Source organism: Mixophyes fleayi, chromosome 3 (genome assembly GCF_038048845.1).
Source record: "Mixophyes fleayi isolate aMixFle1 chromosome 3, aMixFle1.hap1, whole genome shotgun sequence".
In the NCBI taxonomy this organism is placed as follows: Eukaryota; Metazoa; Chordata; class Amphibia; order Anura; family Limnodynastidae; genus Mixophyes; species Mixophyes fleayi.
The window spans coordinates 330,299,113-330,323,492 of NC_134404.1; the positions used below are offsets into that span (position 1 = coordinate 330,299,113).

At 40.6% G+C, this 24,380-nt stretch overlaps 1 protein-coding gene across 1 annotated transcript in view; it reads right to left on the minus strand.

Moving 5' to 3' along the window:
* Positions 1 to 24,380, minus strand: part of USH2A (usherin) — a 558,840-nt gene that overhangs the window by 291,744 nt on the left and 242,716 nt on the right. Inside the window, exons 29-31 of the mRNA XM_075204257.1 lie at positions 22,599 to 22,679; positions 18,325 to 18,504; positions 3,829 to 3,942 (exon numbers count right to left, since the gene is read on the minus strand). Coding sequence (XP_075060358.1) covers positions 3,829 to 3,942; positions 18,325 to 18,504; positions 22,599 to 22,679 — 375 coding nt within the window. The remainder of the gene's footprint in view (positions 1 to 3,828; positions 3,943 to 18,324; positions 18,505 to 22,598; positions 22,680 to 24,380) is intronic.

Below are 24,380 nucleotides of genomic sequence, written 5' to 3' on the forward strand. Positions count from 1 at the left end.
TGCCTAATTTAATTAAAATACACAATCTCATAAAAGTGATAAAATGAGAAGTGCAACAAAATGACAACTCAAACGGTTGAATAATTTCTATAGATACTAAAAATACACGCACAAAATAGAAAAAATTAAAGTTATTGTGATATTGTATGTTTTATAATGATTGAATGCTCTCCACTGTTGATATCTATGCTAAAACTTCCAGCCACACATGGACTGATTCTGCTAGCCACTATGATTGTCAATTGACAGGATCAGTGTCCAATTTGGATAGTTGTAGCACTAGGATTTGTTGGTGGGTAGTAGTAGTAAAGGTAATTTTGTAGCCACACGTACTGCGATACCGCAGTATGTGTAGCCAAAATTATAACTTGTATGCACGTTCTCATATAACAGGTATATAACTCAACCATCAGCTAATCAACCTACATTGCCTTCAAAAAATAATCAATCTAAACTATTAAAAACCCATCACACAAGTGGAAAATAAAGATATGCACATTCTCCTGGTGTGTTACCCATTTTGCATCCATTTTCTGCCTGTTAGTGCAATGGAATAAAGTAGAAATCCGGCCCATTGACTTTGTGTCTACTCTTTGCAGAGGCAAAAACACAAGCTCCCAGTAGTGTTATAGTGTTATTTGATTTCTGTAGGAAAATCTATTCCTGCATAACGATGGCCTATTGGATAGTGTCTCTGCATTAATCCATGATTTGTTTTTCAAGTATTTGCAATTCATATGCATCCTTACTTCAGTATGCAAATTAGCATTAAAGAAAGTGCCTGAAATAGCTTATTTTTATAATGTGATTGTCTTTGCCACCATCGATACCCATTCATCATACTTTGTCAGAGTAGAATCACCAAAATAATGACTTCATTTTGTGAAGTATTAACTAAAGTTCACAAAACAAAAATGTACAATTCTTTTGTACATTTTGCATCCTTTTAGCAATTTGATTTTATCTGGGTTTTTACAATTTAGGTTGTACAATCTTTTTTCGGGGTTGTACAGATGTTGGTTACTACAGTGTAAATTTTGCACCTGAATGGAATGTTAGTTAATGAGTCCCACTGGCTATAAATTGCAATGATGTATTGTAATGTATTATGTTATAGGAATTTGAAATTCTATGACATCATTTTGATTGTTCGCCAGCTGCATTCAAGAATCATCATATTTGGGGTCAGTGCAAGCACTGGGGATGCCCCAACCTCACTGGGAAGTGGTGCCTCTTACCCTTCCCTTCCGAAACACCCATCTTTGATGCTTCTGACTTTAGCTGGTGGGAAGTGCGGACTCTGGGAGTGTCTCTTGGCCGTGACATCATAGCCAAGCGCCACAATCTCAGCGTATCACTGGCAGTGGCCTCTGTGTTGGGGGGAGCTGCGGAGGCAGTAAAATCACCGGATGAGTCACATTAAGGGTATATTTACTAAACTGCGGGTTTGAAAAGTGGAGATCAGATTCTAGCTATCATTTATTTAGTACATGCTACAAAATGACAGCTAGAATCTGATTGGTTGCGATATATACCCTTAAGTCTCTCATTCAGTGTTTTAGGTGCCCCCTAACCATTGGCACCCTAGGTAGCTGCTGAAGTTTACCTAATGGTAGCGCCAGCTCTGGCTGTATTTAGCTGTCATCCGTGCTACTGATTATAGTCTACCGAAGGCCTACACAACCTGTGGCTCTCTGGCTTCTTACATACCCACATCTCAGTGTTGGAACTGTCCCCAGGAAATCAATCTCTGCCCACTTTGTGAGTTCTACTAGAAATGTGTGTGGAGGAGAGTGAAAACATCACTTCAAAGTCACAACCACTTTAGGATCACCCTCTTCATTACTTTAATATTTTCCATTTGTTCCTAAAATATACTGTTTGGTTATACCAAACATAAATCATAAGAGTGAGGGGATATTGGGACTGTCTCTATTGCACAAGGAATTTTGTGTGTCGTGTAGTTTCATACAGAAGTGCAACTGGAAGGGGCAAAGCCTGATCTCTACCAAGGAAGTGATGGCATAGTGAGGCCTTTGCGAGGATAAAAATGGCTGAGCGCTCTCTAATAAAACAAGGAATGCCCATAGAAATATGCCCTCTCCATCTTTTTCTCTCATTTAAATAAAAGTTTCCAGCAAAATAAATTCTCATTGGAAGTAAATTCAAGTGCACTCATCTGCCTCATCCACCTTCAAAAAGGACTGCTCCTGATCCACCTACCTTCCACCCCTCAGATGCTGCCAGTGGCCAAAATCTGCGCACATCATGATCATCATCATCACCATTTATTTATATAGCGCTGTACAGAAAACTCATTCACATCAGTCCCTGCCCCATTGGGGCTTACAGTCTAAATTCCCTAACATCCACACACAGACAGAGACTACGGTCAATTTGATAGCAGCCAATTAACCTACTAGTATGTTTTTGGAGTGTGGGAGGAAACCAGAACACCTGGAGGAAATCCACACAAACACAGGGAGAACATACAAACTCCACACAGATATGGCCATGGACGGGAATCAAATTCATGAACCCCGCGCTGTGAGGCAAACATGCTAACCACTAGGACACCGTGCTGCCCTATAATGGGTTACGACACCAAACAGTATTCGGGATATCCCTTTGCACGATCATAAATTATCTTCTTGTTACCATTTGCCAAGATTAGATAACAATTCTAATAGAAGTTAACTTCCCTTAAATTATAGAACAGGAAAGACTCTGGCTCCCGTTCAGGGCCAGATTGGTGGATAGACCGCGTAGACACGGGCTTTGGGCGACAGAGTTTGCAGAGGAGACGGGATGCCCCTTATTTCATCATCATACCACATTTTTTTCTCAAGTTTTACTGCCAGCATAATAAAACAATAGTCATTTTAAGCTACTGATAGACTTTATTGGTGACACATAATAAGTACGACACCAGGTGATGGGTGGTAGCGATTGTGACATGGGACATTATATTAATGGAGGGACGGAGATCAGCAAAAGAAAAAAAATAAATAAAAGACTAAGGGATGATTTACCAGGAATAAGTGGTTTTCAGATTACACATTAGCTGCTATGCAGAGTTTCTATCTACTACTGTGAAAATAGTGATTTTTCTGTCTCTGTTGCTCCAAGTTTTTGTATTTCATAATTTATACCCAACAATCACATGAAAGTACAACACATGGAGGACACGTAGTAAAGCAGATAGCTTTTATAAACACAAAGTCATCCTCCTACTGTACAATGCCGATTTTTAAATCAAAAGGACTGTGTCGGGGGTTTCTCTTCTGCCACAGACTGGAATGGGATCTGATTAATAGTGCACATGCTAAAATGATTAATTTGTCTCCCAATTGGCATTTGGTAGCTCTGCTCACTTGAAATAACTGTTGCCTGTATTAGTCTTTAGCACTTAAAAGAGACCAAAGAAAGCAACCATTTGATTCTCGATTTCATACTGTGCCATACAATCAATTCTTTTTAGTCAGACTGTCTCTAGATATACTTCTCAGCCCTAGTAAAATGAGGAAGCTTTCATTAATCTTTCAGATGCTTCGTATTAATGACAAGGCTCTTGCATGAACAATGTAACAGCAATTAAAAAGTCCATTAATCTGCATTACAGCTATTAAAGATGCATGTCATTAAAGGGTATGGAGTTTGATTCATTTAAGCACCCCCCCAAAAAAATGAAGCAATTACGCTCTGGCAATGCACTTTGTCATCAAATTAGGTTCTGGTTCTCCAGCAAATGGCTCGGCAGCATTTAAATCCTCTGTTTTATTATTCATGACTTAAATGTGGAAGTCAAGACCTCTGGAATTACTTTACCTTCTTCCAGTGTGGTGATCTTCAGAACATGGGAGTTCTGGCTACAACCAGATGAAGTGCAGAGGGATAACGTTACAGCGTACTCTGTAAAGGGCAGCAAGCCTGTCAGTGTGCCTGCAAAAAGAGAGAGAAGAAGAGGAAATGTACTTGTATCCTTGGTGTGTAACTGTATCGCTATGATCGTCTACGGTTATGTTATATTGTTATGACCTGAGACTAGTTTCACAATCAACAACATGCACAGCGCGGATACTACTCTACCCAAAGTTTCAAGAAAACATACATTTTATGGAGCTATTACCAGAGGGTTTCCTAAATGAGTCTAAACATTGAACCAAAAAAAGGAAGGAAGTAGGACAAGAGGAGTATGTGAATAAAAGACAAGTGGGACGAGAAAAGAGTTTATTTATAAATGACACCTTTGATCTAAACATTGGTTTGAAACAGAGACATCGAATTGGACGGCAGTTAAGAACCGCTTGGCCCATCTAGTTTGCCCATTTTTTAACCAATGGTAGCCTCCAACCCTATTTAATCCTTTATTCTTTGAAAGGATCACCTTATGTCTATCCCAAGCATGTTTAAATTGCTCTACTGTATTAGACTCTACTACCTCTGATGGGAGGCTATTCCACTTATCCACTACCCTTTCTGTGAAGTAGTTTTTCCTCACATTTCCTCTGACCCTACTTCCCCCAGTCTCAGTACATGTCCTCATGTTCTAACACTTCTCATCCTTTGTAGAATGCTTCCCTCCTGCACCTTGTTATAACCCTTGATATATTTAAAAGTTTCTATCATGTTTCCCCTTTCCCTTCTCTGCTCCAAACTTTGCAATAAGTCATCATCGCCCTATAGCAGATGAAAAGTATACTTCTAATATTTGCGTGAATATGCTTTTAGTATATGTTCACGCCCCTTCTCTCCCCCGTCTAGGCATGGGGGCAGGTGGACGTGCTAGAAGCAGACAAGTCTGCATAGGCACGTGTGTGCACCCACATTCTGGGCATGAGACAAGTGATTTAGAGCAAGACTCGCTACACAAATTGACTTACGACCCTCAATGCATCGGCCCCTATGAAAACGAATGGCAAACACCACAGTCATGAAAAAGTGTTGGTAAATAGGTTATAGAGCCCTAAGACAAGGACTGGGCAAACAACATCAATACATACACTGTTAGTCATTTAACACAGGGATAAAAAGCATTCTTTATCTAGCTGTCAAACTTAGTATGGTGATTTATAGGAAATATGTGAGATTCTAAGAAGCCGCTGATGGCTAGACCTCAGAAAGTCTATACAATGACAATGCGCCAAAAAGGCAGCTGTCATCTTAGAACATCACCAATGTATAAAAATAATAATATTCAACTGAAAATATAAAACAGCATATGTATATGTGCACACTCTCTTTCTGCTTTTCAAAAGTGTCTCCATGCGAACACTTTGCGAAACCATTTGCGGATTGTAACCCCAGACGGAAATGCACCATTCTTTCCTACTTTATGGACCTCTGCTCTGAGAGGTTCTGGAGGGGAGATCCAAGGTTTACGTGCATTTCGCATCATGACGGCACTGCTGAGCAATGAAGCGATTACATCATCATTGGGAACGTGATCAGGAGCCGCCAGTGTGGCCTGATCAATTCATTTCAAAGACTATCAATTTTGGACAAACCCTTTGATTAGCAAATCATATATAAAGAACTTCACAAACAGCATTCATAGTGCAAGTGATCTAGAAGACTGTGCTCACTATAATGGGAAAATGTCAAGTCAGAATCGCAAGAGCCCGGGATGTTCCAAACAACATACCTTCATTGTCTGAGCGCAGGAACATCAACAGCATCAGCTCATTTTTCGCTTCACCCAGTTTTTAAAGGGTTAATATTAACCCCATATTTGCCATGTATAGCTTTCACCGTAGGGTTAATTTAACAAGTGGCGAAAAGCTTAACTATTCGCTACTTGGATATTGTTTTCTTGAAAAGTGGATGTCGTTAACTTGTTGGTGTTTCCCACCGCTCTATGTCACCCTAAAGACTGCCTATATCTGATAAGTTGGTGAGTCAGTTCATGACAGCTAGTGACCTGCAGCTGCAATCCCAGGTCATGGCGCACAGCGATCAATGTGATATCCAGAAGTCCAGGGACTGAGATATTAGCTGCTGTCTCAGGGTTTCCCAAACCCAGTCCTCAGGGCTCCATAACAGTGCAGGTTTTCCGGATCACATGTGACATAATTAGGACCACCTGTGGATCTGTTACAATGTGTCAGCCAGTAATGAATACACCTGTGCTCCAGCAAGGAGATATGGAAAACCTGCACTGTTGGGGAGCCCTGAGGACTGGGTTTGGGAAACCCTGTGTCTAATAAAGGTTCAAGTAGTAAAGTGTCCTAAATGGACAGATGGCTGGCTTGGAAGTGTGTGTATATTGCTAGACCTTACTGATTAATATGTGTATACAATATTGGTGCTATTTTGAGGCAGGGAACTGAATTATCAACATGCATGTAAGTACTGGTTGTCCTCCCCCTCACCTGTTGCCTATGGAAGACTGTGAACAAATTTGGAATGTTATGACTTCTTTTCAAATACCCAGCCTGACAGCAATGTCCAGTCCAGACATCTCAGGCTGTACAGTCCTTTGAATGCCAGTGTTCCGGAGTGCTATGGGGGTAACATATACTCCCTGCTGCATTATGACCCCCTCTGTGAGCGCCACTGTGTATTTCACTATTAATTGCTGTGATTTCCTCCTCCTCTCCTGCTTTCCAGCATTCAGTCTCCCCCTCTGTGCTGTATCTATCTCTGATGCTACTGTCCAAGGTGCTGAAACACTATCAGTCCTTTAAAGGCAACGAAGAGAAAACTTTTGCTGTTTTCGGTAAGGCGGGGGTGAAAATTATCTATGGGGAGAAATGTCTCGGGGGAACAGCAACTTTCACCAGCATTGTCCTGGCAAGACAAGTGTCATTAATAGTAGCAAAACTACTTTTTTGTATTGCTGCAACAAATGCAGATGAAAGAATGATTATTTACTCTGTAAGCCTGGAAGAGTTACCAGAAACACTCTTTCCGACAGTCCTAAATCTGAGCTAACCGTCCTTATAAAGATCACACCTGCACAGGTGAGGAAGGGATATCAGCCTTGGGTTTTTCAAATTCTTAGATGTGTCTGGATACAAACTGCGCTCATTATTTGTTTGTATATAAGTAATTATTAAGTAGATTTGTAAAAACGATAATTCTCTATCCAATAAACCATTCCTTTATAAACAGATATCGGATTTACTCTGATCGTCTTTTAATTTTATGTTTTTTTTATCCTTATTTATTATTACTTTAAACGGTTACATACTTTCCTTCCTTTTGTTTATTTTTTTTATTTTTATACCTCTCTCCAGAAAATCCAAGACTGTTCTCTGAACTACTTCGCTTTTTAGAACGTTTGAGAGTTTTGTTTTACAATTCCTACTGGCGACAACATCAACATGAAAGAGTTTAGAATGTCACTGAAACTGCTTAACAATTTGCTGTCTGAAAAATGACCTGGTTCACCTTGGAAATTCAAAAAGTCTGAATAGCGCTCAGAAGTTTTGGTTCATGAAAGCAATCAAGCAATCAACCTTCTACTTGCAGCTGCCCCGCTCTGCTTTTGATCTAAAACTGAAAGATCGTAGGAGAATCCAATGATTAAAAAAATTAGATGGGAAGTTTTCACTGTGTGAGATAAAAATACGGGTTCAGCAGTGAAATACATCTCTCAAATTATATTTTGTTGAATAGGATTTATATTTTTTTTCCAATGGGGGCCATTTAGGATTGTGGAGGCACAGTCTAAAATCCTTTTCATTCTGCCTTGCACATGATTCATGAAGGAACGCAAAACAAACCTCTGTATCGGGTATACGCATTTCGGTATCCAACATGATGAATACGGGTCTACACTGCGGGATACGTCCAATACATATGTGGAATATCAAGTCACAAAAGAACGCAGAAGAAAAAAAAAATCTATTCAAATCATGTCACCTGTTAAAAATACAGTCATGAAGGATAACACATTAAAAAATAAAAAAGGTTTGTTTTCCCCCCCATAAAATACATCTATTAATGTCTACTGCACATAAAATGCACTTTTACAGTTGCTCCTGATTGCAAACACATGTTCTAGCTGCATACACAGCCGTCATCACTATCACTCGGCACTTGCACCCGACCTGTAGCTAGTGCAAGTGATACTACAGAAAACACATATCTCTGAGATGCCCAAGCTCGAATTGGATACTGCTGCATACCCTTGACCTCGGCACGTCTTTACTGTACATTGATTATGTGAATACACCCAGTCCCCTCCCCGTTCCGTCCCTGAAATCATAGGCTGCAGTATGGGTCCTTTGTGCACGAAGATTAATCAGATGTTGCTGCATTTTCTGGCATCTGATTAGTTTCTGGGTAGTTTCTGGGTATGCACAGAGCGATTTTATGCAAAATACAGCACGTACCGGTATTTACATTCCTTAATGAATCAGGCCCATAATGTACTCACCTTTGTGCTTTTTCAATCTGATTTTAATGGCTGTAAACTATTTGTTTTATTATATTCCACTAAACCCAACTAACTTTTTCATATTACAGCCCCCATTACCTAACTTATATACTTTTTAAGTTACAGGTACGAAGAGGACATGTAACAGTGTAAACTATTGTGATGCTTCTGGCCGGTCATCATACATAAATTGTAGCGATCTTATACCGGAGCGATATAGGAAGAACCCTCCTTCATCACTGCTCTATACCTCATAAGGTGCACTGCCAGAAGGAATCTCTAGGGCGGGGCATGAAGAAAAGTGACAGCACAAATAGGATTTATCCCAGCAGTTTAAATCCCCTGAATTTTGGGGGTTGGATCTGGGATAGGGGTGGGGCAGGTAGCGTAAGGAAAGCTCCTCCCCTTTCACATAAAACTGATTACGTTACGTGCGGCTTCCATACAGTTTAATCACCCTTGTACAACAGGGGTGGCGTATTCCCCAAACTATAAGCAGAGTAGAGATTTGTCTAGGTGGATGATTGCAGCAGTCTAGTGCACCCATGTGACATCACTTTTATAAGATCTGCGCTGCTAGTACATGCTGAATCTGTCTCTTTCCTCCACATAGAACACAGTGAAGACTGGGGCTGCCGGTAGAGGGGATGAAAAAGAAAGAAAGAGAAAAATCAGGTAATTGGAACAAACTTTGATGGAGCACATTTCTAGCCTACCGTGTAAGGGGCTTGTGATGTACAAAATGTTAATTCATTTCGTCCACTCCTGCTAAACATAAGACTACTGTGGAGCAGATTACTCTCATTAAACTGCTCTTAATAATTGTCAAATTGACATGAATGTTTAAGCGTCTGCAGTATAAGTTTTTTGATCATATATAAAAATACTTTTTCAAGACATCTAACAGGTTCAAAGGATTATTCTTTTTAGGGTTATTTAATTTTATACTATTTAACGTTCAAGTAAGGCCACTATTGGACATTAATATGTATCACAGGCTGTGCATTACTCTCTCCGAGAGGGGGGAGGGTCCTCTACTAGAGCCTCTAGAGTTTATTTTTTATTTTTCCATTTTTTTAATTACTTTATTTTTGTTCCAGTGGGTGGCGCATGCACACACCCGTGGAGTTAAGGGGGAGGGAGGGAGCTGACAGCTGCTCTAAGTCTCCCGGACAGGTGATGACATCAGCCGAGGAGATCTAGAGATTCCCTGCTCACTCTGCTGGACGGATCCACTCTGATGGATGTCAACAGCACAAGCACAGCATAGTTAAGTACAGTGGTCTGGGGGTGGCATGATGTGTCCATGGAGTAGCGTGATGTGGTTGGAGGGTGACGTGATGTGGCTGAGGGGGTGGTGTGATGTCTCTGGCGGGGTGTGATGTGGCTGGGGGTGGCGTGATGTGGCTGGGGGTGGCGTGGTGTGATGTCTCTGGGGGATGGTTTGATGGGTCTGGGGGATGGTATGATGTGTCCATGGGGTGACGTGATGTGGTTGGGGGCTGGCATGGTGTGATGTCTATGGGGGGTGGTGTGATGTGGCTGGGGGGTGGTGTGATGTGTCCATGGGGTGATGTGATGTGGCTGGGGGTTGGCATGGTGTGATGTCTATGGTGGGTTGTGTAATTTGGCTGGGGGGTGACTTGATGTCTCTGCGGGTGGTGTGATGGAGCTGGGGGGTGACGTGATGTGTCCATGGGGTGACATGATGTGGGTGGGGGGTGGCATGGTGTGGTGTCTCTGGGGGGTGGTGTGATGGGGCTGGGGGGTTGGGGTGGTGTGATGTGATGTAGCTCAGGGGTGGCATGGCATGATGTCTTTGGGGGTTGCGGCGATGTGGCTCTGAAGTGGCGTGGCATGATGTGACGTGGGTGGGGGTGGCGTGAGGTGGCTGGGGTTTGCCTGATGTGACTGGGGAGGACATAAAAAATGTATTAATTTATTATAGTGTATGTATTATATACTAAGTGATCTGTGTTATGTAGTGTGTTCACTTCATGCTTGGTTTTCCATATTTACATTTTCCAACAGGTCCCAACATTCCAGGATCCATACAAGAATCCAAGATGTGAAAGCTGCAATAACAGGTCGGTGAAAGCAAAACAGTTTAATACATAATGTCTAAAGATGCGCAATCACGCCCCCAAACACGTTGTGACCACGCCCCCTTAAGTGCCATCACTGAGTGTCTGAGCACACATCCCTCTTCCTACCCACCTATGGAGGGTGGTCCCAAAAAGTGTCTGCATCGAGGCCCCAAATTTCTCTTTGCTGCCCTAACCGAGAATAATATACAGGACACAAGTGGAGTGTTTCTACATAACTTAATATGCCCACCGGCCTCATTGTCCCTCCTCTGCAGCGGGTTGAGATGCGATGAGGGAGGGGCTTCTCTAACAAAGCAACCAACTGACTGCCAGGCAGATCCGCTTTGTAGAAATGCTCTGTGCGGATTGGTGCATTCATATACACAGCCAGTAATCTCACAGCAAGTTAAATGACTGTAGTTTAAGCTTTTTGCCCTGTATCAGATTGTATCAGGACAATTTCCTAAAAAAGTGTAGGCAATGTTTTACTTTTTATCCAAATGTTAATACTGCTCGTTATTTCATATACAGACTCCTGATTCTGTCAAATAAACAAGATAAGTGGGAACAGGTTCCATATGTTGAGACTTAGCTTAAACTTTCAATACGTTCGCCTTTTACACCAACCAGGCACTAATATCAGGGGAAAGCCCTTTCTTCTGTGCCCTAATACTAATTTTATAAAAACATTAGAATACACAAAGATCTGGGGGTAAATGTATCAACCTGAGAGTTTTCCGGCGGGTTTGAAAAACCAATCAGTTTCTAGCTATCTTTCATTTAGTACATTCTACAAAATGATAGCTAGAATCTGATTGGTTGCTATAGGCAACATCTCCACTTTTCAAACCCGCCGGAAAACTCTCAGCTTGATACATTTACCCCCTGATATGTAATGAAAAAAACAGGTCCAACGTCCCCACATTGCTATGACTCATTTAATACATTAATAAGTATTAACTGAGCATGTCTTTGAAGTGACATTCCTACATTTACACAGTTTGGCGATTACACAAATGGATGAGCGCAGCGCTTGCAGGGCCGCCATTAATGGGAGCGCAGGTACAAGGTACTGGGACCCATGCCTGCTTGTGTGGTGGTTGGAAGAGCCACCAACCCGGTGTGGCCCTGTGCCCATCGGTGGCTATGGAATGGTCCAAGACGTTACTGGGGCCCGAAATTTCTCTTAGCGGCCCTGAGCGTTTGAGCAGGTGACTGAAAGTGCTTGTGCTCCTTGTCAGCTGCCGAAAACAAATGCACTATGCATTTGCCCATTTGAAAATAACCGTTAACATGTTGTATGTATCAAATCATTGGCATTCCTCTGAATATTGAGGGGTTCATCTTAAGTTGACTGCAAATTGCGTTCTCTGTGTTTAATACACTTTTTTACATCTGCGCGTGCGCACAAACCATTCATTTTGGAAATCCATCTTCATTTTGTTTTGTGGAACCAAACAAGTGTGTGCTTCAATTTACTTGTAAAATAATTATTAAATTGATACAGATGCTTGTAACACTGGGGTAGCGAAAAAAGTAAAAATAAACTTTATCATAAAATAAGCATATAATAATTCTATCTTCTGTACCTGGTCCTCTTGTATATAGAATACAGAATGTATATGATCTTACCCATATATACACATTTACATCCTATGTCATTACAAGGGCATAGCAGTCCACACAACTCGGGTACTCTAATGTGACATTTATAAATGCAAACCTGTTCATTTCTTACTAACAAGTACAAAAAGGTCAAATGTTGGATAACAGAGTGTGTACCAATTTTATTTACATATTTCAACAATCTACTTCTCTGTCCTGAGCTGCCAATGTAGCTTTTTGGCCGGCATCCACTGTAATCTGTTCTCCTTCATTATGTTAATCTGTGGGCGGAAAGACTTCTGTCATCTTCAAATCGCTTGTACAGCAACGGTAAACACCTAGGCTTGTCTGTAATTGGACAGGTGTCTGCATCGGTGTCACCTAGGTTTTAATTCAATTAAAAAACTGGCTACTCCGCTCTCATTACCCACTGATTCCCTTTGATCTTATCGCCTGCCTGTGAAATTTACGCTCAGCAAGTGTTCACATTGGACTACAAAGTCAGCAATTCCATAACAAAGATCACTACTGACATTTATGCAGTCATTTTTCTTTTTTCTTTTTTTTTTGCAGAATGAAGGAAGTTCTAGAGGAAAAGTACCAATAATATTATTATTATTATTATTATTATTATTATTATTATTATATTACTATTTTATTTCTTTTTTAGAATTAGATGGGCAAAGAGCTAGGGCTGGCTGGACTGGGAGGCTGGAGAACATCTCCTCCCCAGGCCGGTGCTATAGTGGGCTACTTTGAGCTTGGTCACTGATTTTATTTCCTTTAAAATGTTCCTAATAGGCTGCAGAGCCGAGTTTAACCCCCCTGGAGCTAAAATTTGCCAGCTAGCCCCTGGCAAATAGACATATTGGTTATTCCTCCCTGAACAGTTTTATGCTGCAGGATGAACCACAAATAAATATGATAAAGCAGTTAGAACAGACTGAGTGACAACATCTTTGCTGTTACACTTCATGTAACACTTCTACCTGCAAACAGCTAAACTATAGCATTCCTCTTCTCTCAATAGACACATTTTCCTGATGCTCTCCGGAAACAGTAAAACTTTTTAAGTAACGTTTGAAAAACTGTATAAATATTTCTATTGTTTGCATATATATGAGCATGCTTATACATGCTCCCAACTTTTGAAGGAGTGTACACGAGAAAAGGTGTGGCCGCTTCCCAAAAGGGATAGGTCCAGCACTTCCGAGGAACGGTCGACTTCTAGACACTTCCAAAAGACCCTTTTAACGCTGCGCAAATCAGAGACGGGTGCATGTGGCACCCATACACCTCTGCTATGCCACAGAGCTGCCCACAAGACAACAGGGCCGACACTAGCCCTCATTTAAGATTCAGCAGTGAAGAAGTACGATTCTAGACCCCTATTGCCCTGCTATGCTGCTCATACCACAAATAAAGGATAAATGATTATGTACTTTTCAGCCATTCTGTGCAGGCTATAACCACTGGTACTGACTAACTTTATCCACCACTGACTTGACTTGACAACCAATAGATTACACAAGTCTCGCATCAGGAAGGACACAGTGACACAGAGCCCCTATGGCTATAAAAGTGAAGGAAACAACTGGCTGGTAACCTCAGGACATTATGGCAAGAGCAGCCGCACGGTAAAGGTCACGACAAGACTGTCAGCAGCAGGACCTAATTATAAGAGCAACAGTGAAAAGGTAATTATAATAACCTTATTACTGATTATTTACATTCAGGCCAGACATTTTGCAGCAGTTTTTCTCAGCTATGTGTCCATATAACATATCTCTCCAGCCGTTCTGTGGAACGGCATCTACAGGTACCAGCTCTGCCAAACACCACTGACGTGACAAGAAAGGCATCACAGAGGTCTAACATCAGTAACGGCATCATCATTATACATAGCAGGCCTGATGCACAACATAAACTACACAAAGTTGCACTGGCCCAGAAAACAAGCTGCGCATGTGCAGATCCGTATGCACAGATCCGCCACTTTAGGGCGAGGTAGGGAAGTGACTTGTGCAGTGTACAATAAAGGTGTATTCATGTAATTGCAGCCTGGGTACAGCCGTGTATACACTTATTGCGGCAGCGGAAGGGGAACTGATAATCATGATTGCTGGTGCACTACTGGTCCCAGCAACTCATGGCATGCCTAAATTGCTTGGGTAAGCATCTAAAGCTACAAGTGCCAGCATACCCATGGCTGCCAGAACATGCTGGAACTCATAAAACTACAAGCACCAGCATTTCCTGGCATCCAGGCCCCACTGGCAACTGTAGTGCACAAACGCCATCAAAAATAATCAATGGGGAGATCCTCTTCTTGCTCCGGCCTGTCAGTGTCTAATCAATACAGAGCGGCTTCACTCTGATTGCATGGGGGTCTTGTGCACAGCCAGAGGAAGGGGGTGGGATCCCCAACGTGGGAGGGTGCCCCCAATAGTTGGGGTTTATAACTGGAGCTGGTGTTTGCAGAGCTGTTCTTGTCAGCATTTTTCAAAATTTATTTATTGGAATTAAGAGCGGAAGTTGAATTACATAAGCTTTTGCATGGATAAGATAAGAACCTGTAATATTTATGCCTTGTTCACAGTCCCTCCAACTCCAGTTTCTCTTCTTCCATCAACGCTCATTTCCACTAAGGTTGCAGACCTTAATTGTATGAAAGCAATTCACTATATGACCCTTTATGTAAATAGATGTATGAGATCAGGAAAATCAGGGATTGGATAATGCCATTTTTAGATCCCCAAAAAAGTTCTGGGAGAATTTCACACAAAATCCAAGGCCCCTCCCAGACTTGTAACGGTAGCGGTGTTACAATAAGATGCACTCGCTGACAACTACTGCATTAAGATGGTTGTCAGACATGGATTATTTGTAACACGGAGAAAAGGGCGAAAGGGGCCGCTGATCTGTTAAAAATTTAATTCTTTTGGAAAGTGTTTTTCCTTTAAAGCATAAGAAATGATGGGCTTCCTTTGAAATGGTAAAACATAAGTTAGGAAATGTCTATACCCTAAGCTCAACCATACTACTGATCTCTTCTGGTAATCACTATGAAATTAACTTCATATTGTATTACATTACACATTTTCCAAGCAAATGTGTCATCTGAATCAGACCCACCATAGGCAGACCTGGTAATTCAACCTAATCACCAAACTACCATATGCATTCCCGATGTCCTCATACTGACGTCGTCATGAACTGCGTAAATGTATTAATAATTAGCCACATGTCTATGCAGTAATTGGCGGTTCACATTTCCAAACTAAGGGCCTGATTCATTAAGGATCTTAACTTAAGAAACTTTTTATTTCAGTCTCCTGGACAAAACCATGTTACAATACAAGGGGTGCAAATTAGTATTCTGCTTTGCACATAAGTTAAATACTGACTGTTTTTCCATGTAGCGCACAACCATCAACTTTAAATTTCAGTGTACAAATAAGCTATCAAGTATTTGTGTGCTACATGAAAAAACAGTCAGTATTTAACTTATGTGCAAAACAGAATACTAATTTGCACCCCTTGCATTGTAACATGGTTTTGTGCAGGAGACTGAAATAAGAAGTTTCTTAAGTTAAGATCCTTTGCTATAAAACAAATGTTGGCAAAAACATGGGCAGCACAGTGGCTTAGTGGTTAGCACTTCTGCCTCACAGCACTGGGGTCATTAGTTCGATTCCCGACAGGGGCGGGTGGGCCGGGGGGCAGGGGGACATCGCCCCCCCGGGCCGCTCAGAATCACGGCTGTTAGGGCCGCCCGCTCCCCGGAAGTAATATCAATGTCATTGATGACGCGGCCGCATCACGTGTCATGTGATGCGGCCGTCTGTGCGGCGTGTGCCCCCCGGGCTGTCGTCCGTCAGCCCGCGCCTGATTCCCAACCATGGCCTTATCTGTGTGGAGTTTGTATGTTCTCCCTGTGTTTGCGTGGGTTTCCTCCTGGTGCTCCGGTTTCCTCCCACACTCCAAAAACATACCGGTAGGTTAATTGGCTGCTATCAAAATTTACCCTAGTCTCCCTCTCTGTCTGTCTGTGTCTGTGAGTGTGTGTCTATATTAGGGAATTTAGACTGTAAGCTCCAATGTACAGTGCTGCGGAATTAGTGGCGTTATATAAATAAATGATGATGATGATGATCCTTAATGAATCAGGCCCTAAATGATTTAATTTATCACAGATTTATTTTCATAGCAAGTCACTTTGATCCCAAACACAGTATGCTTTTCATCGGGAGCCACTAACTTGGTGGGATAATTGCCTTTGTCCAGCCTAATAATATTATTTGGAGAATGTCAACATTATCCAGTCTCCCACTATCCCTGACACAAGTTACTGTGTAGTTGCCTAAGGGAGTCACCAACTAGTTAAAAAATCCTATGTGAGGCTCTGAGAGTCATAATGTTATTACGTTCCTCTTCAGTTCAATGTGCTGGTGGTCTTAAGGACGTCTACATGCTTTGTTTTGATGAATGCAGTAATTATTGTGTTTAGGTGTCCATTTGAACTGAGATTCTATCACTTACCATGCAGACTAATGGGATTGGCAAACATCTGTGTTAAATATTGTTCCTTCGGAAACACAATGTAACACAGCATGCTATGGAGCGTCCCTATGATTTACTAGCAAAGTTATTGCAGTATATCATAGCATATCTCAAAAACATATACTTGCCGTAGTTTCCTGTCCTCAATCAAACTCTCTGGCTTAACATTTACACTGCCAGACAGTAGAAAACACTGGTAAATCTGCCATCATCTAAAGCCAAACATACTCCATTTAAACCCCCCCCCCCCGCTTTCCTAGAATTAGGAAATCGGTTCAGCATATGAGACTAGTTAAGCAGATTGATAGCGAGGTGTATTTGGACCATGAAAAATGGGTACTAAATTATTTTCACTGGACAATTTTAGTGATGTTGAGTCACCCTGTTTTTCTCTAAATCATAAATATATTTTATGTGAAAAAATTGTGCAGACGTAACCTGTATTTCATCTTTTTACATGCGATAAAGTCCAAGGTTTGGACCTGTCAAGGACTAATTCTGCTATCATTTGCTATAGCGAAATGGCTACATCGTTCATCGCTACGGCTCGAGCCCCCGCACTTAAGCGCAGGAATCACCGCTCCGAGTGCACTTATACATGTCATAAGCTGTTTGTTAAGGTCACATATAAAGAAGCCGTAAATGTAATAACCAATGAAAAATTATCGGAATCAAGACACATTAAACTATTTCCCTGACCTGTACCGGTGTTATATGGTAAAATGTAAGATTATGCTTCGTTTAGGTGCTTGTTGTGTAAATATACTTATATCAATAGGTTTATTGTTAATACTCAGCTATAACTATTGCTGTGTGCCATAATAAAATACAGCATGGTCCCAAGTTGACGTAGAGTTTCAAAGTTGTATTAAATGTTTTGCAAAAATAAATACAAATGCAAATTCATATTCGGATGTACGTCTGTTTGCTGTATGTTGTGTGACATAGCTCTGCACATGCACAGACCTCACGACAATGAGTGCAATTCATGTCTGAATGCAAATGACACTTATGACTACCTACAACTTGAGGGTCGAAAAGGGGTTGGGAATGGGCGGATGGCTATAGGCATTTTACAGTAAGGACGTGCTGACGCAGGTGCAGCCAATTCAAGTCTTGTGAGAGAGGAAGAAATGAGGTCATATCCTGCCGCCAAAGAGGAGGAAGAAAAAGAAGAAACATGGGAGTTCACAGAGGAGATAGGAGTGGCCATCACTGGGACCGCCTCCTTAACAAGCAGAGACAATAGGAGACAGAGAGCATTGTAGATGAGTCCACTGAGCCTGCCAGGCAACAGAGAATTGATGGTATATTTACTAAACTGCGGGCTTGAAACAGGGAGATGTTGCCTATAGCAACCAATCAGATCCTAGCTGTCCTTTTGTAGAATGTACTAAATAAATGATAGCTAGAATCTGATTGGTTGCTATAGGCAACATCTCCACTTGTTCAAACCACAGTTTAGTAAATATACCCCATGGACTTTATTAGCCCTATTCCGATCACATGACATTTAAGCAAATGAATTGTGTGTGTTGTTATTTTAAGTTAATATTGCTATTTAAACTGGTCAATGTACACATAGCAGTAATCTTGGAGACCCATGACAACTGTCTTTTATACAATGTAGTACTTGTCTGTCTTCATTTTATATATCAATAAAATAACAACAAATACTTTACTTACCATTGCATTGGTTGGGGTCTAGAAAGGCAGCTGTGACTATATTAGGGCTGTTCTCAGGCTCTGCTCTCAGAATGTATTGCTCAATTATTCCTCTGATCCCAGCTGGCCTGTCCCAGGCCACCTCCACACTGGATCCACGTACACCGAGAACTCTTAAGGGAGATTGCCCATTTAATGGAACTATATGAGACAAATACAAGAGAGTCACACATCATACATCAATATAGTGTTTGATTTTTATAAAAGCAAAACTTGCAGCTCCATAACTTAATCTAACATAAATGTTACATACATTTTAAAAACAGAACCCTAAAACATATCTTATTTATAGATCTAATATGGGAGAATAAAATTAAATTAAAATAAAGCAACAACTGTTATACATTTATACTGTGTTGCAAATATTGTGAAAGAAACTTTGAGATCACTTTTTAAAGCAGCAATCACATAATAAGATAAGGAATCTTTCCTCCGTCGGAATCGTGCATGGCCACTGTCCACTCAGGTCTATGGAAAATGCTTGGTCTATCTCCCTGTCTCTGGCACTTAGAAAGCTGGGGGTACTCTTGTTTGAAAGACGGAAGTCCACTCCTTCCAATGATAATACCCCTGTTTATTTATTTATTGCCCGCGGGCAAAGACAATAAATAAACGTTTTGGCAGAAATCTAGGCACACTAGGGTGAGTCAAGGCTCATGTTGGATCCAAACCTGCTTTTTATGCTGCTCAGAGAACGTTTACCACTTTGTCAATTAACCACACTGTTTTCCAATACCTTAAAAGTAGCATTGAGAGTGCATTGTATGTGAACTACTACACTGAACGCCAATGGTTCCATTTTTATCAGCTATGCATTAAAAGGGTTCTCAGATGTAAACATGCCCTTAATATTCAAAGTTTTTTCAAATTGTACTTTTATAGCAATTATAAATAACACGTGGAGTGTTTGTTTATAATTGGTATTGAGTCACGTTTTAGTAGGATCTGCTTTTACCTTCATTAGATTTGCCCACTTTTCAGGGTAAAATACCAGCCTATCTTTGTCACCTTTCTTCCCTATTACATGCCTCCCAAATGTCCTGAATTTGTCAGAATATTCCGATTAATGGAGCTGCAAAAGTGGAGGGCGCTTAATAGAAAGTGGGGGGAGTTTACTTAAATTGGTCAATTTCAAGACAGTTTTGGTGAAGCAGGGGCGGGGTTTATTTTGCCCAAATTTCTAAATCAAAATTTTGGAAGGTTTTCTATTAATACCATAGACATGGAGTCCCATTTTTACTGGGAAGATGGCGACCGTGTCCTTTATCCATGTTGTGCCCAGAGGTGTTAAATTCAAGCAAACTTACTAATATTTTAAAAGCATTTCCAGGAGCACTTTTCTGCTGGACAAGTATGATTAAAAATGTCACAAGGAATGCTGTCTGACTTCAGTGCACTAAAGTTACACAATTTGTTTGGTTTTACCATCGTACTTCAACACAGTAATATTGATCGAATAAAAAAAAAAAAAAGTTCAAAATACTGTAAAATTCACTTATTTAATTTTTGCAGGCAGTTCGAAATATCCTCCTTGTTTAGACATCTCTTGTCTTAACTATGTGCTGCAAACTCGACAGCAGAAGGATGGATCTCGCCCATGACGTCGTCCAGAGGTACGGCTCCCATCATTTTAAAAACAAAAGCTGGAACTTTAATGTGACCTGAAATTTTCTCAGGCCATAAAAAGAACCCCGTACTTCCTTCTAGGTCCCAAATAGTTGCCGTCCAATCCCTGCGTAGGATGTGAACCAATCATATGATGCTCATATGCCTGGGTGAGCTCTTTGGTCGGGTACATCCAGATGCTGTGATATATCTGAATGGTACCTACCCTTTTAACACAAAGATAATTATAGAGGCAACAGTGGTCAACTGTGTCCATCTCTCTGGGCCTTGTGCTCTTGTACTTCCTGTTGTAATATATTATTATTAGCAAATCGCTATGGGATACATTGTACGATTCGTGTTCTGCTAATGTGCAATAATTGTGATGATGGTTTAAGGACTGATGCTTTAAATTCATGCAACTTGATGTGTAGTTTTGCCGTTCAAGATCTCACACTTAACAAACTGTAGATAAAATGCCAACAAAGCATTCAGTTTTGCAAAACCCTACTTTAGTAAATTTCCCCCTATGTGTAATTCATTGGTATTAACATTTCTGCTCCCCCTTCTTATCTATCTACCTACCACAATGCTACCTGACAGCAGCCTGGACTACTACTAATGCTTTAACCCTTACTACTGCAGAAAAGCTGATCTTTGTTTAGCAACCGAAAGAAACCACCCTGCAGTGAATATCTCAGAGCCAAAGATGGGCCACCATTACTGTAATGTTACACACACTGCTATCCTTTTATATAAGATAGTATTGTTATATTGATTGCACAGCCTAGTTATAATTAAAGCAGAACCATCACAAACATTGAAAACTAATAATACATCTATAACAATGAAATAATATAGATTTCAATGTCCATCAGCCTTTGTGATAAACGTTGATATTCATCACAAACAGCATACTGCAACTCTATTCAGGCCCGGCGCTCCCATTAGGCAACCTTAGGCAGTTGCCTAGGGCGCCAGGACCTGCAGGGCACCGCTGACTAGATTTTCTAATCTATTCAGCGGCTCGGGAGAGAAGAGGGTGCCGCCGCTGTTTTTTAGTGTCTGCATCCCACACGTGATCACTGACGCCAGTCAGTGATCATGTGACAGTCTGTCCGGCGGCGCCTCAGTGAAGTATCGCACTCCATGCATCGCTCCGCCTCCTGTGTGAAGAAGGCGAGGAGCAGCCATAGAAAAGACAGAAAAGGTAAATAAAATCGAATTATTTATATATTTAGTGGCGGGGGGGGGGGGGGGGGGGAGAGCGGCGAAATTTTGCCTAGGGCGCTGAGAACCCTAGCACCGGCCCTGACTCTATTTAGAAATTTTGACTATGTAGCTGCTGTTGCCCGATTTTTATTGTATCAGTTTTCTATTTAGAATTGTAAGGACAGGTATTCTGTATGTGTTGAGTGTAAGGCTATATGTAAGTCAATCCATACATCAATGTCATTTTTGTCTGACCAATGGTCTACTATGCCTATGTACGGTATGGTGTGGTTTGTAAGAGTGAACCATGAAAAGCAGACTAGTAATGGGCAACCTGATACAGTTTAGGGGCCACTTGGTTGGCCCTCAAAAAGGGCCACACATTACCCTTAATCTCAGTAATAAGCTAAAGAATACATTTAATGAAAGAACGAGACATCTGTAATAATAGGCAGGTACTTTAAACAAGTGTTACACACTGCAACAAACATCTGACTATCACAAGAGAGGCCATAAGCCAAACGCACTTAAAATCATGTATTTGTGTGAACGTCATGCAATTACCCATTCTTGGTTAAGCCTACTGCGTCCCCAGCCAATAAGATCCAAAGGGAGTGTCCTAAACACACCTATATATCCCTCCCAGTGAATGCTGGGTCTCTTGTTTCCTGCATTAAACAATTCCCTCCCACCCTGCAAATGTCATGAATGTCTGCCTTTGAAGTCTCGCTAACCAGTTTTCTTTCCCTGTCACGGAGGAGGTGACTAATTAATACGGTGCTACGGCTGCAGGTCACTGCCCCTTTGGAGGCAACTTAACTCTTGGCCCCCTTGTGTGGAGGACCCTTTCACCTGCTTTGTGTGGACACGTCGTGGTCAAGTTCAGAAGGGATGTAGTCACTCTGAAGCCATGTTTTGCACCAACCAATCATAAAGGATTATATCCTGGGACCAGTGGTGCAGTGGCAATCTGAGCCTCCACTGTTTGGTTTTGCAATTAGTTGTTAGCTGACTCTCCTTACTCTCGCCACCACCCTATATATGTATATATATATATATATATATATATATATATATATATATATATGTATATATATATATATATATATATATATATATATATATATGTTTAAATAAAACTGTGACCTTTTTGCCAAATTTAATCATGTGTCCATGTGCAGGTTTGGGCGTATAAGAGAGACATTAACACTATGCAGTTTATAAAGCAGGAAGTAGCGGGGGCTGCAGGTGAAGGCTCCTCTTTCCACATTTGGCACTAGGGCTGCTTGTTGCCCAGCACTGGAATAGACGGTACAGTAATGTTTTTTTTCCTAAACATTAAATCCATGCAGCATATATGATATCTTATGTTATATTTGTGTTTTGACAAGTAATAATAAATAAAAATATTTACTTACTTCCTGCTTTAGAACGACCTCGACTCCAGGTGCTGATTCCTGATCCCGCTTCATTTGAAGCAATTACTCGATACAAGTATTCTATAAAACAAAGTGCTCATATAATTATAAAAATTCATATGTAGTGATAAACTGTTTCACTAAGTGTAATGAAGTACGTTATAAACTGACGTGAATATTGTGCATTGGTTTTGCTTTATTTGCTGTTACTTTACTTTGAAAGTTAAATCTCAAACCAAAAATATGCATTAAATATATAGATGTGAATCCAAACCTATGCTGTATTGTTAGTAGTGAACACAACAACACAGGACATGATTTGATATAGGAGGCCAGTTTCTTTGTGACAGTACAAAGGTCAATTACTTTCTCTAGTGTAATGTAATGCATCTGTTTTTACACTGTTTCTCCTGTTTCTATGGCTTAGTAAATGGATTAATCTTGCAGGATTGTGTCAATTACAGAAAGAATGAAAATGTGCTCAGGATGAAGATCGGTTGGTGAATAACTGATGGATGATCGATGGATGAAAATGAAGATAATGATGATGACGACGATGACAATAGTGATGATGATGATAATGATGATGAAGATGATGACAATGATGATGGCGATGACGATGAAAGTGACAATGACGATGATGATAATGACAATGTCAATGACTATGACAATGACAACGATGACAATAGTGATGACAATAACGATGATAATGATGAGGACGATGATGACAATGATGATGACGATGACAGTGACAATGACGATGATGATAATGACAATGACTATGGCTATGACTATGACAATGACAACGATGACAATAGTGATGACAATAACGATGATAATGATGATGACGATGATGACAATGATGATGACGATGACAGTGACAATGACGATGATGATAGTGACAATGACTATGGCAATGACTATGACGATAACGATGACGACAATGATGATGACAATGATGATGATGATAATGATGATGGTGATGATGATGATGATGATGATGACGATGACGACGATGACAGTGACAATGACGATGATGATAATGACAATGACTATGATGATAACGATGACGACAATGATGATGACAATGATGATGATGATAATGATGACGATGACAGTGACAATGACGATGACGATAATAATGACAAAGACCATCACAACGATGACAATAGTGATGACAATGACGATGATAATGATGACGATGATGATGATGATAATGACGATGATGATAATGATGATGATAATGATGACAATGACGATATTGATAATGACGATGATGATAATGATGACGATGATGATGACAATGACGATGATGATAATGATGAAGATGATGATGATAATGACGATGATGATAATGACGATGATGATAATGATAAAGATGATGATGATAATGACGATGATGATAATGACGATGGTGATAATGACGATTGTGATAATGATGATGATGATGATAATGATGACGATGATGATGACAATGACGATATTGATAATGACGATGGTGATAATGACGATGGTGATAATGATGATGATGATAATGATGATGATGATGATGATAATGACAATGACGATGGTGATAATGATGATGATGATAATGATGATGATGACAATGACGATGATGACAATGACGATGATGATAATGACGATGGTGATAATGATGGTGATAATGATGGTGATAATGATGACGATGATGATAATGACGACAATAATGATGACTTTCTGAAAAAAGCTCATTTTATATTTAACCAGATCTGTCTTTCTGCATGCAAGATATTGTGTCCACCC